Here is a 20,867-nt window from a genome sequence, read left to right on the forward strand (position 1 = left end):
TGGATGAATATTTGCAAAAACATAAAATGCTTGGACTAACCAGAAGAAGAAATAGATGTTTTAAATAAACTAATCTCAGAAAAAGAACTTGAACAAGGTATAAAAAAATTTCCAAAAGAAAAAAAAATATTCTCAAGACCTGAGAGATTTATGTGTGAACTCTATCAAACATTCAAAAAACAATTATTTCTAATACTATTTGGAGAAATAAGAGAAGAGTTTACATGAAACTCATTTTATGAAGAAAATCTAATCTTGATAACTAAACCAGAAAGAGAAAAATAGAGAAAAGAAACCATGAACTACTATCTCTAAAAAAATTGTTGAAAAAATTGAATAAAATATCATTAAGAAGGCTATGGTAACATATTAAAAAGCATAGTGTTGACTAAATGTTAGGAAAACTAGAAATACTAAAAGTCTATACTAAAAACAAAAACAATAAAATCACATGATCAGATTAACAGATTCATAACAAAAAACTTTTGACAAAATATAACACCTCTTTGTTAAACATATTATAAAATACAGGAATAATTGGAGCATTCTTCAATATGGCAAATAGTATACATAGAAAACCAAGATCCAGCAATATATGTAATGGAGAAACACTATAGATCTTATCCTAATAAGGTCAGGGTTAAAGAATGAGTGTCATTGCATAAAATAAAATAATATCATGTCTGGCACATAGTAGGTGGTATGTAAATGCTATTCCTTTCCCCTCCTATCTTCTACCATTACCACCATTATTTGATATAGTTCTAAAAGTGCTAGCTGCAGCAATAAAACAAGAAAAATTAATTGATATTGTAAGTATAGGCAAAGAGCTGATAAAATTATCACTTTCTGCAGAAAGTATTGTGGTCTACTCAGAGAAAAATAGAGTGAGTTAGAACTAATTGAAAAAATTAGCACATTTAAAAACATAACAGCAAATCCATTTAAATCATTCACCTTTCTTATATTACCAATAAAATCAAGAAGAAAGATATAGAAAGAGAAATTACAGTCAAAATAATTATAAAATGTATAAAGTTTATGCAAATCTACCTATGAAGACACACATAGGAATTGTATGGATATTATTACAAAGCATTTTTACAGAAATAAAGATAGATAAATGGTTATTAATGTATCATAATTAGATTCAATATAATAATAATGCCGATGCTACTTAAATTGAACTTATTCTGCTTGGCATTGGAAGGCAGAACTAAAAGCATTGACAGGGGTGGGGGACCTGCAGCCTCAAGGCCACGTATGGCCCTCTAGGACCTCAAGTGCAGCTCTTTGATTGAATCTAAACTTCACAGAACATATCCTGATTCAGTCAAAGGGCCACACTTGAAGACCTAGAGGGCCACATGCGGCCTCGAGGCTGCAGGTTCCCCATCCCTGGAAGAAATATGTTTAGGCTTGATGTAGCAAAATATTTAGATTATGAGTCATCTTATATCTCTGGAGGTAGTAGATTCTTCTTAACTTGGAAGACTTCAAATAGAAGCTAAATAATGATACACTGGGGTATTTGTTATAGTCAAGTGACTTTCCAAAGCTGAAAGGAATTCTAAAGTGGTTCAGAAGACCACCAGAAGGGATTCCATTTCAACTATAGGCTGGACTAGATGATCTCTGACACCCTTTCTAACTCTGTAATTCTGTAGGATTTATGCTACTACCTTCCAGATTTGATATGATGATCAAGTGATATACACTAAGCACATTGCAACATTTAAAGTTCTACATAAACATCTGATAATATTTTGATTATGTCATTTTTAATTAGTAGGCTTTTAACTATGAATATTGTATAGAGAAATCAGAAGATAACTCACCTGATTTTTTTGTGGGTGATGTCAAAATGTGATCTAGGGAGAGAGAGAGAGAGAGAGAGACAGAGAGAGAGAGGGAAAGGAGAAATGGTGAGACCAATCCTGGGACAATTGAGGACATTGCCCCATATAGGTGACTCAAACTTTAGCTAAAAGTTCCATCCCCCCAAGTAATTAATTGGGCCCCCTTTAGTACAAAATTCAAGCACATTCTTTTGCACCAGAAAAAGGATTAACTTTATTACATTGTCCCCCCAACACACCCATGTAATTCAAGTGCCATCATAGGTAGATCCCATGTGAATGAATCAGAATAACCTAAACACAATAATTTATTTCCCACAATCTCTACCCCAAAGTTCAACTTCTTCAGTAGATGTTATTTAATTTGACTTAGAATGAAAAGTGCTTTGGTGTAGAGAAGGAGAAAGTTGGGAAGATGAGGGGTTTTGAGGGAGAGATTATTAGTTTTGCTTTGTACATGTTGGGTTTGAGGTGTCTATGGGATATTTGGCTTGAGATATCCAAGAGACAGACCTGTTGCTGAGGAAAGAAACTATGACTGTGAATGTGTATATGTATATAACCTGTATATGTATATGTATAGGTATATGTATATGTATATGTATATGTGTGTACACACAAAGATCTAGAAATTATCATCATTAAGACAATAATTGAGCTGATGAAATTGACAAATGACATGCTGTAAAGAGGCAAGAAAAGGAGGCCCAGGTCAGAGCCTTGTGGAACACCCATGATTTCTGGATGTTGAAGATGAATGATCTGGTGAAGATCCAGCAAAGGATCCTTTTGAAAAGAAGCAATCAGACACATAGAATAAAATTCAGGAGAGAATAGTTATTAAAAACTGATAGAGGAGAGGGTACACAGGAGAAGAATTTGATCAACAGGGTCAAATGCTGAAGAGAGGTTAAGAAAGATAAGAATTTAGAAAAAAAATCATTAGATCTGGCAAATAAAAGGCCACTGGTAATTTTAGAGAGATAATTTTCAGTTGAATGATGATTATAGAAGGTTTAGAAGAGTGATGGAAAAGGAAGTGGAGGAACAGATTGTAGTTGACATTCTTAAGGAATTTACCTGGTAAGGAGAGAAGAGATATCAGATAATAGGTAGTGAGTATGGTAGAATCAAGTAAGGGTTTTTCAATGATGGGGGAGATTTTAGAGTTTTTGTCAGTAGCAGAGAAGAAGCTATTGGATTGGGCAATATAGAGGATGATGATGGGGATGATTTGCTGGGGAAGATGGGAGATGATGCTGTAAGGGTGCAAACTGAGCGGTATATGTTTCTTCTTTAATTATGCAGCCACAACCTTATTTCAGGCTCTTATTACTTCTTGCGTGGGCTATTACAATAGCCTTCTAAGTTTTCTTGTCTCACATCTTTCTCCACTCTCAATCATCCTCTACTTGACCACCTAAGCTATTTTTATAAAGCATAGCTCAATCCATGTCAGCACTGACTCAGTAAATGACAGTGGCTCCATGACTCCAGAACCAAATGTAAAGTCCTCTGTTCAGCATCTAAACTATCACTTTGTCATCATGATCAGCATCAGGATCATCATCACAGCTAGCATTTGTAAAGCGCATTGAGGTTTGCAAAGCACTTCACAAATATCTCATTTTACCTTCACAACAACCCTGAAGAACTATTGCTGTTTTTATCCTCGTTTTACAGAAGAAGAAACTAAAGTAAAAAGAAATGATGTTACTTGCCCACAGGCAGACAACTAGTAAGTGTCCGAGACAGGATTTGAACTCACGTTTTCCTGACTCCACATTCAATAGTACCACGTGGCTGCTTCATCACTTGGACCCATCCTACCTTTATAATTTTCTACTTTACCTCCCTCCATATACCCTACTATCCATATAAAATAGCATATTCATTACTCCTCAGATATGACACCCCATTTCTCTTCTCTGGAACTTTGCAATGGCCATTCCCCATGCCTGTTCCCTTTGATTCTTGGTTTCTCTGGCTTCCCTCAAGACTCAGTTCAAATCCCATATTTTTATAGGAGGCCCAGCTGCTATTTCCTTCCTTTCCCTGAGATTACCTTTCATCCTCTGTGTGTATATCATTTATGTACTGAGAGAATTGTGGGAATTAAGTGAACCACCTTGACTCCATCTTGTAATTCAATACTGAATCTAACTCACTTCTTTTTCTATTCAATTATGGGTCTAGTCCAATTTCTGTTCTGTGAGAAAACTTTAATTATGGAAATTATGAGAAAACTTCCTTATATTGTTTGAACCTAGCCCTGTGTGGCTGGAAAGCTAGACCATGTCTACCTGTTGCTTAGAGACCCTTGTTTAAGGACCTAGGTTATACTGACTAGAAATCCAGCCAGATCTGAGATTGATGCAAGGAGTTTTCTCACAATTATGCAACTCAAGCAACTCAAATGTCTTATCTGGAAATTGACCCTGTGTTGGTCAATCAGCTATTGCTTTTTTCTTTTTTTATTGAATACAGACACTTGTGGGAGAGGAGTGAAACACATTTTTTTCTGATTTTAGGGAGTTACACCTGTCTGTTTTCCCCACTCCCAATTCAGAAAACTCCTAATCTTTCCTCCAATTAGAAATCTGATTACCTAATTATCCATTCTGTATTGTATCCTGCTTATTGTTATCTTTTAATGCATAAAAAGTTATCTCTCCTTTTATTTGGGGTCTAGTACCAAGCTGAGGAGGCCTGGTCCTGATTTATTATGCAATTGGCATGCATTGCTTAATAAATTAATAATGCTCAGTGGCTCAGATCTTTGTTTCCTCAGTATTTCCAATTTCACCCACCACAATACCTAGCTCTTACATGATGTTTCCAACATTTGGAGGTGGGCTCCTTGAGTGTAGAGATTGTTATTATCTTTCTTTATATCATCAGTGCTGATCAGAGCACATAACACATAGAAAAAAAACAAATGCTTGTCAGCTTGTTCAAATAAATAATTTTGAAATTAATTTTTATTTGACTTTACTGTGTCCCCTAAGTCAGTGGTTTCAAGTTCAAACAAAATGGTGGTCATTGAATTATATATGAGAATTCCTGTGGGCCTCATATTGACTTAGAAAACTATATAGTAACATTATCTGTGTTCTATTGTGTTTTTATTTACTGTGTTAAATGTTTCCCAATTACATTTTAATCTGATTCAGGCTGTACTTGATGTGTTGAGGGCTGTAATGCGGTCCACAAGGCTATGCGTTTGATAATTCTGTCATCTGCCAAAAGCTATAATTTTGTTTCCTCCTTGTTTATTCCATTAATTTCTTTTTTCTCCTTCATCTTATTGTAATAGCATGCATTTCGAGGATTAAATCAAATAGTGGTGGTGACAACAAAAATCCTTGCTCAGATCCTGATCTTATTAGAAAGTCCTGTAGCATATGTCCATTACAAATCAGTCTAGTGTTTGGTTTTACATAGATAATATTTATTATAGTAAAGATACTCTTTTCTCAATATATATGGACTATTTGCCACAGAATATTTTTAATATATCATGTAACCAAGAAAGGGAGCCAGGATAAGTAATAAACATTAAATAATAAAATAATCTGCTTGAAACCTCTAATGAAAGGGAATGCATTATAGCAACCACTATGAAGCCTGCTGGATGATTGCTGAACAATGAAATAAATTCCTGAGTGGTTCAGAAAACTAATAAAAGATTTTTTCATTGAAAAATGGTACAAATTAAGATAGAAATCAGAATTCTTGAAGAAGAAATAAAAAAGACAAACAAGTGAGGAGAAATTTTTTTAAAAAAAATATGACAATCTCTTCAGAACAGTAAATTATATTAAAAGAATAGCAGTCTTAGTTAAAAAGATTGAGGTAGAAAAAATTAATAGAATAAATTCAAAAGACATCAAGATAAAAAGAAAACATGAGATTTCAACAAGTCAAGGCTATTGAACTTGAAGATCAAATACCGAAAGACAGCCTGAGAATCATAAATCTTACAGAAAACACAACTAAATAAAAATTCTAAATATTATACTTTAGGAAACCATGGAAGAAAATTGTACAGAAGTAGTAGAAACAGAAAGCAATGTATATAATTGATAAATCCACAAGTTCTTAGAAGAGAGAAACCCCAAATTTAGCTCTATCAGTACCATTGTGGTCAAACTTTATATCTCTACCCCACTCTCCACTCCCCAATCCTACCTTACCTCAACCTAGGACTGCGTCTACACAAAAAATTAGATAGGAAATAAATGGCGGTGGTGGTTTTTGTTGTATCGGTAATACAGGGTCAGTAAGCACCGTAGCCGATTTCATTCCACTTGTGTAGTAATTTTCTTTTCCCTACTACAGTTCCCAGATTCCTCAAAGTCACTTTATGGGAGCAATAGTAGCATCCAATATGTTCTAAACTGTATTCACAATGAACTTTGCTTTACAGATTCATGAAACTAATTAGCTGATTCTCCCCTTGACTTCCATTCAGAGCTTCCATTACATCTCTAATTGGATTATAGATGGGAAAATGTGCTTTATAACTTATTTATGCTTTTTGATATTTCAGCCTTCTGAAGTTCAAATCCCTTTACTCCTTGTAAAATAAAACTTCCTGATTCTAATGGGGGGGTAACCCCAGAGAATATTTTTGGAGTTCTAATGATTTATAAAATGTTTTTATGAGTTAATTATAAATAAATCAGTAACACACAAGTTATATTTTCCCTAAAATACATGAATTTAAATAGAGAAATTAAAAGAAGATGAACTTTGCACACTTATAATCTGGCTCAGGATTTCAAGTACACACAACAAATGCGAACTCTGGTAAGTCTCACTCATCCTTCATTTAGAGTCATGTGTCTGGAACAAGGGAAACAGACTGCTTCCATTAGCTCTGTGATCTTTCCACATCAAAATGTCTGCACCTTGTTTGTGGAAAATAAGAACCAACTTCAATTAACCCCAAAGTTTAAACCAAATGTGTTTGGGGTTTAAAGCAACTTATGGAAAGAAGATAATTAGGGATGGCCAAGCACTTGGAAAATGCATGGTTGTCTTGTCTCTACTGAGTCAGAAAGACCTTAATCTTCATTTTTTTTCTTTCTCCCCCCACTGTCCTTCCTTTTCCATTAATGTGCTTTGTAGGATACTGTACAAGGAAGGATGAAAAATGGGCTCAAGAACTGGGCTCGGCAACAAGAAACACACTTTTCTCTTTAGAAAATTTTGCCCCATTCTACTTCCATCCAGCAAGCAATGAAATAGGTATTTCCAAACCACTTTTAACCTTATTTCTAGTTCCAGACAACATGAACATCTGCATACAAATCTGGACTGAGGATCACAGTATTGTTTTAAATGGAAGCAGCTCCAGCTGCCCAGTTGTTTTTCTTTACTCCAGCTCTTTGCTTTCTGGCAATTTCTCTTCTCCTTGACCTCATCTCTTCTACTGGGACTAGGTCAACACAAGTTACAAATGGCTTTTCAGACACCACTCTCTTACCTCCATGAAAAATTAGGAGAACACAACACAAACATAGATCTTCTACTTGGAAAGGGGCCGTTTCTGAATTTCTAGGCAGATGTCTGTCTCCTGGGGGGTGACTTTAAAGGTGGAATGGGAATCAAAACTGACTCAGTAGATCTTTATCCAAAAGACAGTGCCCAAATGGCATTTGACCAATACAAATAACTCTCAACTAGAGTTTCATAGGATCCAGGTAAAACTACTGTAGATTTCCCAGAATTGCCAAATCTCTACAGACCCATTAAAAATGAAGCTTTATGAAGGATTGCTTTAGAGAATCTACAGAGTAACAACAATGACTGACTGCTGGTTTATTTGCCCCTGAATTTTTAATGTGGGCACAATGGATTTTACATTAAAATATGCTTAATGCTTACTGGCCTGTGGTGGTTAAATGCAGTATTCACTTTCATAAGCCTCCATGCAGTCCAATAGTTTCTCTTTGTCATTGGTATGCTGCTCCTTTCTAGATATGTCTAGACTCTAGTACAGTCAGAAACTCTGAAGTACCTTCCTGAATATTTTACATTTGTGAGAGCCCAACAAAAATTGTCCTGCAGTGTCAGACAATAGACTGCATTTAGAGTGATACAGTGGGGCAAGTGAGTAAAGGCCAGGAGTTGGATTTATTATGCTAGAGTAGATATAATAATAATCATAACTACTACTACAGTGATAATGGTAGTAATAATAATATTTATATGGAACTTGAAGGTTTGCCAATTATTGTGTATATGCGATTTTATTTGGGCCTCACTGAATACTGTAAGGTAGGCAGCAAGGATGCTGAATTGGGAATCAGGGGGAATAGGTTCAAATCCTGCCTATGATGCTTGTCACCTTTGTTACCTGGGAGTTATTTCAACTATCTGGGCCTCAATTTTCTCAACCCCAAAATTAATTGGTTGTATTTGATGTCTTTGAAGGTTCTTTCCATCTCTAAAATCTATGAGTAACAATTTGAGAATAACTCTAAAACTTGATCGTTTAAGTTTAATTTTAAATGGAGCTCTAAAGTGAAAGGCCTAGACTGATGATTTCATAAAACTTAAGCTTTTGAGACGGGAAAGGGGAATTAAAGTTCTTTGTATCATATCAGGCTACTGAAATAAAGTCTTTTAGCTCAACAATTCTAGTCTTTCCCCAACTGGACCAAGGAAATATACCATTGAGAGAAGATACTGAGGAAAGGAAGCGAAGTGATTTTCTTTTCAGGTGTAAGAACAGGTCTGAATAGATCTGAAGGAAATGTTTCATCCTATATATCAGTTGAACCAACTCCCAGTTCTAACAAGAAGATATCATTTAGAACCCTGTCCCTGGGTCATGGATCACTTGTATCATTTGAATACTTTTTCTTACTTAACACACACATGCACACACACATGCACACACACAGGCACACACATGCACGCATACACACATATACACATGAACACACAAACATTTGTTTTCTCTCCTTTGTACTACCCTCTCCTCTATGCTTTGGTCAACATAAAAAGAAAAATAAAATGCTCATAACAAATATGCATAGTCAAGCAAACCAATTTCTCATTGGCCATATAAAAAGATCTATGTCTTGTTCTGTATTTTGAGTCCATCTCCTCTCTGTCAGGAAGTAGAAAGTGTTTTTTCTTCAGTCCTCTGGAATTATAGTTTATAATTGCATTGACCAGGGTTCTGAAGCCCTCACTTTTCATTACAGTCAGGCAAGTAGGACTTTAGCTGAAAAAGCATTAGTCTTAGGGTTAGAAGCCCTGGATTTGAGTCTCATCTTTGGTACCTACTAGCATGATAACTATGGGGAAGTCATTTCTTCTCTAAGCCTGAGTTGTCTAATTTGTAAAATGGAGATGATACAAACTTCATAGGTTATCAGGGGGGAAGTATTTCTTCACCCTTAAAGATGTAGAAAAATGTGAGTTATTATTTTGATTATTTCTTCCACACAACCTCCAAGTTATTGCTTTTAAGCCTGGGACATTCATACCATTTTTTCTCGTAGTGAGTCATTCAAGATTGGTGTCTGCTGTAGGACAGAAATTCCTTAATATCTACCTACCTTTGTGGGTTGCTAAGACCATTGAGATGGCCCTCAGGATATTTCAATTCTATTTTCTCCCACATGAATGGGAGAGGGACATTTTACTGGTCTTAGTCTCACAGGCTCATGGGACCCTTGTAGGTAAGAATTGAGAAATTTTTGTCTGCCAGCAGAAACAACTTTCTAATAACCTGTTACCCTCACATTCTGGGATATATCACTTGCTACCAATCTACATCTCTCTTTCCCCAAACTACTTAAGATTTACTGTCACCAAAGAGCCTTGCCCAACTAAAGCCTTTGATGCTCTTCCACCAATGATTTCATCAATATCTTTATGCTTAAGTGTCTCTGTAACTAGTTATACATGTGTTCCCCCCATTTATTTTCTCATGTATAATAATTGAGAAAGAACCTTTTTTCCCTCCTGGATGTAGAATTAAATTAATTGTAAGAAAGAACATTTGGGCCAGAAGTAAGCAGCAAAGCCACTGCACATCTTTGGGATTCCGAATTCCATATGCTAAAAGGGGGTGATAATGTCCATTCTACTCAACTTCTAGGACTGCTATGAGGATAAAGTGAGATTTGTCAATTCCTAAGCAAGGACCATGCCTTTTACTTTCCCCATTACCTTTATTATGGTGGTTGATAATGGTGAGAGCTTAATAAATGTTGTTGAATAATGTATAAAAGTGAATTTTTGTGCTCCAAACCACTATTGATAGCAAAATTGCACATTAAAATAACTCTGAGCTATTATCTCACACATGTCAGATTGGCTAATATGATAGAGAAGGAAAATGACAAATGTTGGTGGGGTTGTGGGAAAACTAAAATACTAACTTACTACTGGTGAAGTTGTATACTGATTCAACAATTTGGGAGAACAATTTGGAAATATGCCCAAAGGGCTATAAAACCATGCATGCCCTTTGACCAAGAAATACCACTACTAGGTCTAAATCCCAAAAAGATAAAAATACAAAAAACAAAAAGGAGACCAATGTGTACAAAAATATTTGTAGCAATTCTTTTAGTGATGGCAAAGAATTGGAAATTGAGAAGATGCCCATCAACTGGGGAATGGCTGAAAGAGTTGTGGTATATGATTGTCATGAAATACTATTGTGCTTTAAGAAATGATGAGTAGGATGCTCTCCAAAAAACATGGAAAGACTTACATGAAATGAAGAAAAGTGAAATGAACAGAACCAGGAGACAACTGAATACAATAGCAGTAATATTATATGATGATATTCTATGAAAAAAACTTAGTTATTATCAGCAATACAGTGATCCAAGAAAATTCTGTAGAACTTATGATGAAAGGTGCTGTCCATCTCCAGAGAAAGAACTGGAAGAGCCTAAATGTATATCAAAGTTACTTTTTCTTTATTTTTTTTTTGTTTTTTTGTCTGTGTTTTCTTTCACAGAATGACTTACATGGAAATGTGTTTTGCATGATTACACATGTATAACCTATGTAAAATTGCTTGCCTTCTCAATGGGGGGGGTGAGGAAAGGGAGGGACGGAATTTAGAACTCAAAATTTTTTTAAAAAAAGAATGTCAGAATTGTTTTTACTTGTAATTGTGAAAAATAAAATATCAAATAAGATTTTCAAAAGTGAATTTTCGAATTCAACTCTCATCTGTGAAATAATGGTGATCTAAGTTTGGGGGTTTGAACATAAGAAGTTTTAGGGCATCCTAATGCCTTCTTCCCCAAATCATCTCCATGTAGGTTCTGAATCCCTCTATTAAAAATGTAATCTACTTGAGGAGAAGAATTATCTTACTTTGAATTTGCATCTCTAATAGCCCAGACACTTTCCTAGAATATAATACAGACTTAATCAATGCTTGTTCATACATTCATCCAAAATGAACACTAGTGTACCTCTTCATAGGAAATATGGTCTAGTGAACATGGGGGAAAGGGGACAGAAATGGAAATTCTTTGGTTTGACATACATATCATTTTAAATTGCTAGATTAGCTGAATTTAAATAAATCGGATTGACTGATGACTTTAAAGGTCAACTAATCCATTCCCCCTCCTGAAACCTCTTTATAGATGTAAGCTATTATTTTAATATGACAATAAGTAGCACCCAATGCATAGGTAAGCATATAATAATGCTTATACAACATAATTCATAGAGTGTATGGAGTGTAATCAAAAGACATTTTGCACACATATATTTATATACGTATATACATACAATATGTGATTGAAATCTAAGTTGTTTTAAATTGATGCTTGTATTTGGTGCAAAGTTTTAATTTTTAGATTATATACAGATACTATTGTGACATTATACACATATACTTATCTATGTATATATATGTATATCATGTATAATTTAAATCTGAGTTGTTTTAAATTAATGCTTATATTTGGTACAAAGTATTATTTTTGATATGGATATTATATATCAATACTATTGAGATATTCAAAAGCTACGTTATTGTTGGAGCATCATTGACTAGAGAATACCTTTTTAATAAGTAATGCATCATCAGGTGGTGCTTTGCAATGAGTAATTAATTCATGCAAAAACTCTATATGGTAGATGTGATTTCCTTTTCAATGACATTTATGGCATTCCTTCTTCACTATGGTTGTCAACTACCTATCCTAGGAATTCAAACTCTTTCCAAATATAGTTTTCTAGGAAGTGTGGAGCAGTTGTTACAAACTAGAACTGAAAGATCAATGGATTGAGAGTCAAGAGACCTACATTCTAGTCCTAATGGAGGGTAATGAATTTGGAGTCATGGGACCCAAATTTAAATCTTGGCCCAGCTAGGTAGGATAGTGGATAGAAAAATGGATTTGGAGGCAGGGAGAGCTGAATCAGAACCCCTCTGTGCCCCATATGTAAGATGAGGAGGTTGGACTCACTGACTTCCAAGGTCCCTTCCAGCTCTTCCATGATTATATGATTTGATGACCAGTGTGACCTTGGAAAAGTTAAATCACTCTATCTCCTCATTTCCTTATCTGCAAAATGAACTACTGGATTATATGATATTTAAGGTCCCTGTCATTTCTAGATTTTTTTATTCTCAGCCTGGAAGGGTCCCACTAAATGTCCTCTGAGTTACCTTATATCATTGTGACTCTCTGATCCTTTGGTCTTCAGAACAATAGAAAAAAAAGGAAGATGAAACAAAGCATACATAGACAAATAATAAAATATAAAGACTTGTTTGTTGTTCAGTCATTCTTCAGTCATGTCTGACCCTTTGTGACCCCATTTGGGGTTTTCTTGGCAAAGATACTGGAGGGGTTTGCTATTTTTCTCCAGGTCATTTTACAGATTAGGAAACTGAGGCAAGCAAGGTTAAATGACTTGCCCATGGCCACAGAGCTAGTAAGTGTTGGAGGCCAGATTTGACCTCGGGAAGATGTGTCTTCCTGACTCCAGGCATGACACTCTATTCACTGTGCCACTTAGCTAGCTGCCCTCACAATCTAATTAACCTACAAAGACTGGAGGCTGGCAAAATTAGAAGTATTTGGACTTCCCTAGGACATATCCTTTTTCTTTGCTTTCCCTTACTCCTCTATGAAGAAAAATATGTACACAAACAATATGAACTTCCAGATGGGCATTTCCTGTATGCAAGAAATGATTTTTTTTAAACATACAATGCCTTTATCTGGTACATGTTGACTAAGAAACCATCATCCAAATGTTTAGAGGAGGGATAAATCTACAGGTGTTTTGTAGTCCAGGCAAATACAAAGAGTAGCCTCCTGCTACAACTAGATTTGATCATTCCATCTGTCATTTTAACTCTTCAACATTGTCCTCTTGGATGTGTGTGGGAGAGGCAACTATACCATAATGATAAAATTAATGGCAAACATTTATTGAAAAATACTTTTTGTGTATTTCATCTGATTCTTACAACAACCCTGAGAGATAGATGCTATTATTATCTTCACTTTACAGAAAAGGAAGTTGAGGCAGACAGAAGTTAAGTAACTTACTCAGGATCATACAGCTGGTGTCTGAGGTGCGATGCAAACTGAGGTCTTCCTGACTCCATGTCTATCGCTCTCTCTACTCAACTTTGAGCTATCCAATAATCTGAGAAGACTCCCTATTAGATCATTTTACAGGTGAGCTTTATGGTACTGGTACCTTCAAATTGAGTCCAGGGTCATCAGTGAAGGCAAAACTAGATAGACTGGGGGCTATCTGCCATGAAATGAGTTACATATGTGCTATTTCCCCCAATGGGACATAAGCTACGTGTGATGAATTGTTTTTTTTTTATCTTTGCCTCTCTAGCACCTAGCACCACACCTGGCATACAGTTGAATGAGGATCTGAATGGCTTAATAAGATGGCAGGCAGAAAAGGACAATAGCAACTACCTCACCTCTTTTGTCTTGTCAGGAAATGTGCAGGTTATCAAGGGATTAATTTTTCTTTTGTTTTTTAAAGGAATAGTTCTATATGAATGGTCACTTAAAGCAGTCAGGGTTTGCTTTGTTTAGGATATTTTCCTCTTCTCTTTTGGCATCTTTTCTGGTTTTCAAGTACATGAGCCCAAGATGTGACTTTACATCTCAAGAGTTTTGCCCCAGTCTCTGAAAAGATGAGGTTCTTTTCATTAAGGTAAGCTTGTGCCTTTGGTCTCAGAAAAGTTTGAGGATTGCGAGCTGGATGTGACCTTAGAGGTCATAGGATGATAGATTCTGATGTGGAATGAACCTTGGAGATCATCTAATCCAACATTTTCATGTACCGATGAGGAAACTAAGGCACAGAGAGGTTATATCACCTACCCCAGGTCCCATAGTTAGGAGGAAAGCTAAGATTCAAATCCAGTCCCACATACTTTCTACTACCCCATGATGCTTCTTTTCTATGTCTTCTCATCTCCTCAAGGAGATTTTCTTCATTGCCCCCACTCTATTTTTCATTTTTTTTCTTGTCCTTTGGATTCTTTTTTTATTGCCAACAAAGGTGATCAGATATCTCCCATCCTTTAAAAACTTAAAACACACACACACACACACACACACACACACACACACACACACACACATAACCTCTTTACTCAGCTTTGGCCATCCCCTCAAACTATCATTATTTATTATTGTTCTCATTGTTGCTTATGGTGTATTCTCTCCTCACCAGTACACTCTCAGAATCTTCAGCCTCCTTTGCTTCCCAGCTCAGGTGTTACTTTGTATATGAAGCCTTTCTCCTTTCCCATCCTCACTAGTGCTCTTTTCCATTCTCAATTATCTTGTATTTAGAGGCACCTAGGTAGTACAGTGGATTTAGTACTGGGTCTGAAGTCAGGAAGATCTGAATTCAAATCCAGCTTCAGACATTTACTAGCTATGACTTTAAGCAAGTCATTTAACCTCTGTCTGACTCTGTTTTCCTAATTTTAAAACAGGTACTTATTTTTTTTTTAAATGAATGGATGATAGTCCCCACCAGGAAGGCTGGTCAGTTCTTGTAATATGAGGCAGAGTTTTGGGGGATGACAGGACCCAGATGCTTTTTGCCCAATTTAGAAAAGCACAAAAAGTGTGTGCTAGTGCATGGACCTTTGACTAAATGCCCAATTGCTTCTGGAAGTTAGTCTGAGTTAAACTGGATTCTTTCAATCCGGTCATCTATTTCCTCATGCTGCCTCGAGTTGCTACATATCTTTTTACCTGCTGGCAACCACAAATCCAATGCAGTTAGAGTACAAATAACCATTCCTTATTTGGGAGCTGGGATAATGAGCTAGAACTTTTTAAAAGTTACCTCTTATTGATGGATAGTCTCAAGTTGAAAATTGTAGACTCATACTGTCTACAAGATGGCTGAGCCCTTGTCCAATAGGGGAATCCTGTCCATAACATCTATCTATATATGTACTCTAAAAAATTTAGTAAAATTGTCTGGAGGCAAGTTGAAGTGTAGGTGGCTAAAGGTTCCTTGAAGATAGAGGTAGAATATCTATAAAAGCCTCCTGATCCAGAGCCCTGATTCACCAATGTTCTGTCCGTGGTGGATTGGACGTCCTCGCTCTTTACATTTTCCTATGAAGGAGTCATATAGCAAAAATCACTAGTTGCATCTGAGATCAAAGTGGGTAAAGAGTCAGTCAACCAAAATATAGTAGGTGTCTTCTTCATGCTAGATTCTAAGGAGGCAAAGACAAAAAGGAAGCAATCCTTTTCCTTAAGGAACTTACATTCTACTAGGGGAAGATAACAAGTTCATAAAAGATTCATAAACATTCATTCATATGTATATTTATATACTACATGTATACATATGTTTATATGTGCATATATGCAGTGTATCAACATGTATACTACGTATTGAGATGTAGAGATAGGAATAAGTAGGTAGGTACATCAATATGATCGATCTATAGATAGATAAATAGATAGATAGATAGATAGATAGATAAATCTCAATACATAGTGATTTGCAGGGCAGGGTGAGGAACACTAACAACTTGGGCAATCAAGAAAAGCTTCATCAAAGAGCTGACTTTTCAATGGAGTCTTGAAGGGAGCTAATAATTCCAAGAGGGAGAACTCAGGGGGGAATTCCAGATGTAGGGCATATTGCTTGGGCAAAATTATGGAGATGGGTGATGGAATGTTATATGCGGGGAATGACAAATAGGCCAGTTTGTACAAAGCTCAGAGTATATTACAGGGAGGAAGATATAGTTAACCTAAAAAAACATACACTGGATGCAGATTGTGAAGGTTTCAAATCCTGGGAGCAGTGTAGTTTACCCTAAAGGCAATTGGAAGCCATTAAAACTTCGTGAGCAAGGCAGTGATATGGTCAGACCTGCTCTTTGTGAATGTTACTTTTGAACTTCATTCCTTTTTGTTCACTCATAGGATGGCATGGGTTCCAGTCTCTATAGACAACAGTTGGTCTGGAGGCCCTTTTGAAAGTTTTCTCTCCTCCTAGTGTTTCCAAAAAGCTTTCAGAATTGTGGCTCATCACTGAGGCATAGTGGCTATTCTATCTGTGATACCTTTGCTGATACTAACATTAAGGCTTTAAGGTTTATGCAGAAAAATCTGTATACCTAGTCATCCTTATGGGTGAAAGCATCAGCACACATTCCCATTACTTACTGCTCTTCTGGCTGCTGAGTGTGGTTGACACAGTACTCTGAAACTGGTGATCAGAACCCTGTGGGTTTGCAGTGCTGGAAACATCGCTTGTGCTCTCATTTTGGGGGGTTCCTTTTTCTGCAAAGACAGTAAGTATCCTTTAATAATATTGCTAGAGGCTTGGTTTTTTATTAATGTTAATACAATAATCATCTCAGGTCTAAAGCTGAAAGTCTGTAAGTTATTCAATCTGATGTTTTGGTGCTAGCTAACCAATGACCCAGGGCATTTGGTTACTGGCAATGCTAGTTCACCTGTTCATTTCTACCAACTTGACAACAAAGGCATTTGAAAAATCAGGCATCTGGGCAGCTGGATTGGTTCCAAAGCTCCTGTTGCTGTGATTTATTTTCATATTTATAGCTCTAGGGTTCTTAGAGGCCACTGAGTTCAACCCCACTGATTTGATAGATGAGGAAATTGAAACCTAGAAAAGTCATGTGACTTGCCCAAGGTCATATAGGTGATAACAAGTAGCAAAACTGGTACTGGAACTCAAGGCCTTTGATTCCAAATCCATTTCCCTTTCCATTGCACCAGATCTGGAGGTATGTGGGATAGAAACATTTCAAGAACTCAGATATCCCTAAATTGTGAACAAGCCACGTTGTAGGAACTGGGAGTGAGTGGAAGTGATCCTAACGTTTCAAGATTTGGTACTTTGGAGAATGATGTTCCTATTGACGAAAGAAAGCCAGGAGGAGAGGTTGCTGCTTTTCAGGAATGGAAGAGAAGATGATTTCAAATTTAGACATGTTGAGTTTGAGGTGGCAATAGCATAACCAACTAGATGTGCCCAGTGGGTGTTGGAAATGTGTAACTGGGGCCCGGGCAAAAGATGTTCATTTGAAAGTAAGCTGTATGGGGGTAGCTAGACAGCCCAAAGGATAGAGCACTGCCCCCAGATTCAGGAGGGCCTAAGTTCAAATCTGGACTCAGACACTTATTAGCTGTGTGACCCTGGGCAAGTCATTGCCTCCAAAATAAATAAATAAATAAAAGAAAAAAAGAAAGTAATCTATGTGGTTGTGACTTTTGAAGTTATAGGAGTGGGTTGAGGTCTCCAAAGGAGAGAGTAAAGCAAAGAGTCAGGACTGAACATCGAGATGAATACTAGACATCTCTATTTGGGGGAAGGAGGAAGAAATGGTCCCCTGAAGGATTAGGAAAATAAACACATTTCCAATAAAAAAGAGAATGGTGGGTTAGAAGGGTTAAATAATGCTGAGAAACCAAAGAGAATAAAGAATAAGGCAAGGCCCTAAGGGTGCACACAAAAAAGTATTTTATGAATTATTTTTTGTTTTTATTTTGCAAGTAAAGTTTAATTTTTAATTTAAAAATGTTTTAGTTTCCTTTTTGTTTGATGAAAAAAATAATAATTGAGTATTCAACAAATATATACCTTAATAATAATAATGATAAAAATTCCCTGGGTATACCGCTTAATGAGATAGACTGTACACATCTATGGCCAAGGTTGATAGTCATTAAGAAATCATAGGAAGTTTTTCATGCCCTTCAATCAATCAGCATATCTTTTTAAAGTTTCATCTATGTTTCAGACACTGTGCTAGACTCTGGTCATACCAATATAAAAGCAAGATGATTCTTACCCTCAAAGAGTTTCTGCACAGATAAGAAAATAGAAAATATAAAAAAATCCACAAAAAATATAAAATATGTAAAAATGTATAGAAAGTGAATCAAGCAAGACCTCTTGGGGAGGTATTCATTTAATCATTGAACATACATTCATGCTGAATATGAAGAAAGTTAGGCAAGAAGCTAGAATGCAAGTGGTTAAGGAGAAAGTGGGTTTCAAGAAAAACAGGGATAAGAAATCTGGCAGTGAAATAAGGGAAAAATAAGAAATCATGTTTCCTAGGTCTTGTTACATATTTATATGTTTAAGGACAATATTATTTTATATGCAGAGACAGTAAAGGACAAAAACCCTTTTTTGATGTAGGAAGAAATTAATAAAAAGACTCAAAATACCATATTTTTACACAATTATCAGAAGCAAATGGCCATTTTCTTAATGCTCTGTGATTCTACTGGCATGCAGAATGAGCTAAATGCCAAAGTAACACCTCTGGGAAGTGTGAGATCCAGTTTGCAGCATTAGCAGGTAACTGAAATGAGGGACATCTCTGTAAATGCCACCCTCTGACATGAAATCTAGGTCCTATAGAGGAGCCTTCAAAAGGACTTAGAGAGAAGAAGGAATAATGGAAACAGGCATCTGGGAAATGCTAGTTGAAGGGTACAGATGGACTAGGCAAAGATCTTGCTGTGTAAGTGGGAGGCAAAGATGATAAATAGATTTCTAAAGGACTAAGTGGGATACCTTTTTCAGTGGTTGATGAAATAAGGAAAAATTAGGAAAGTTTCTGGGCTGAAGCTGGGAGGGTAACTGGGTCTTCATAGGATAACTGACAGTGCTGTGAAAATCTACAGAGAGACTTAAATGAAGAAAGCTAGAATAAGAAGGTGGAGCAGAGTGCCTGGCATGCAGGAAATGCTTAATCCACATAGTAAATGTATCCGTGGCTTATTTTTCTCCTGGCTCCAATCCTGACACTCCAGTTTTTCCAGCCCCCTCTCACTTCTAGCTCCCTTTTGTGTGTCGTTTTCCTCCATTAGAATTCAAGCTCTTAGAGGGAAGGGACTACCATTTTTATTGTAATTGTATAAAACCTCTGCCTACCTACCCATCATCCATCCATCCATCCATCCATCTATCTATCTATCCATCCATCCATCCATCCATCTAATCTATCTACATTTATTAAGCATTTACTGTATGTCAAGAACTATGCTAAGTACTGGGGATACAGAAAGAGGCAAAAGACAGTCTGTGCTGTTAAGGAGTTTGCAGTCTAATAAGGAGGCAATGTGCAAACAACTATATACAAATAGAGTTATATACAGGATCAATAAGAAATAATAATTATCAGAGGGAGAGATGTAGAATGAATAGAATTAAGAATTTAGCTGTCTATCTCAGCTTATTCTTATAATCCTTCAATCTATCTGTCTATCTATCTACCTACCTACTGTGGCAGCAAGCACCCTAGAATACCCAGGATGGCCTGCTAGCACAGGTTCTTTAATCTTCTTTTCTAGGAAAGACTGCTCAAAAAGGGGCTAACAAATCACTTTTAATTACATTCACTAGTTCAGGGGAAGGGTCAGCACTCTGAATGTCAGAGAAAATACAAGCAAAGAAATTAGCATAAAGACCAACAGACAGGGCTCTGCCTGAATTAAAGCAATATTGCTATACACTTTGCATACACCACTGGATCGAGAGAGCCTTTACATCTGAGCAGTTAAGGGGTCTGAATATACAGCTACTCAGTCTCGACCAGAGAATCATAAGGTCCTTCTCATAAGTGAGCCCCCAAAGCAAAATACCAACTCAGATCATATGAACACTTCTCAGAGCCAGAAGGCATCACAACTCTCGTGACTCAGTGCCTAATCAACGTAGTACCAAAAGGTGTGAAAGTCTTCCTACAAGCAAGCCTCCCCAAGCAAGCTTCCTTTAATGGGTGCCCCCTGAGGCCTATTAATGGGTGGGGCAGTGCTTCATATCCCATTAACATTACACCTACTACCTACCTACCTACCTACCTATCTGGAGAATTTTTACTTTTCTATGAGAAGCAAAGCAAGAACAAAGTATATGTTTGTCTTAGCCAAGGTTAAAAAATTCCCTCCAAATGCTGGTCTTATATTTACCCTGCATGTATCTTATATATACCTATAAATGTACATGCTGTCTTCCCCATTAGAATATTTGCTCTTTGGGATCAGGTACTCTTCATATAAGTACCTGTCACACAGCAAGTGGTTAACAAATGTCTTTTGATTGATTGAATGAAAACCAAGAAACTGGTAGGAAGGTCTCTGTGTGGTCTGAAGAAATGGGTCACAAAGTGCAGGCACTGAATATTATGTACATTTATGTGAGAGCTATTCAGTCTTTCAAGGCTTATTTATGCATAGCTTACACATACGATAAACATCAGTTTCTTAGCCCAGGACAGTTAGAAACAAAAAGTAAATTAGGCTGAGTGTAGTAGTGAATATTTGAAATCCTTGCTACCAAGGAGGCTGAGGTTGGTGGACTGCTTGAGCTTGGGAGTTCTGAACTGCTGTGGGCTAAGCCAATAAAGTTCACACTAAGTTCAGCCAAAGGAGGAATGAACCAGACCAGTCCAGAAACAGAGCAAGTCAAAGTTCCTATGCCTGATCTGAGGGG

At 36.6% G+C, this 20,867-nt stretch overlaps 1 protein-coding gene across 1 annotated transcript in view; it reads right to left on the reverse strand.

Moving 5' to 3' along the window:
• The window catches only part of EMCN (endomucin), a 137,477-nt gene that overhangs the window by 55,786 nt on the left and 60,824 nt on the right, over positions 1 to 20,867 (reverse strand). The window contains exons 5-6 of the mRNA XM_036764785.1: positions 16,556 to 16,672; positions 1,839 to 1,871 (exon numbers count right to left, since the gene is read on the reverse strand). Coding sequence (XP_036620680.1) covers positions 1,839 to 1,871; positions 16,556 to 16,672 — 150 coding nt within the window. The remainder of the gene's footprint in view (positions 1 to 1,838; positions 1,872 to 16,555; positions 16,673 to 20,867) is intronic.

Source organism: Trichosurus vulpecula, chromosome 6 (assembly GCF_011100635.1).
Source record: "Trichosurus vulpecula isolate mTriVul1 chromosome 6, mTriVul1.pri, whole genome shotgun sequence".
NCBI classification, from domain to species: domain Eukaryota; kingdom Metazoa; phylum Chordata; class Mammalia; order Diprotodontia; family Phalangeridae; genus Trichosurus; species Trichosurus vulpecula.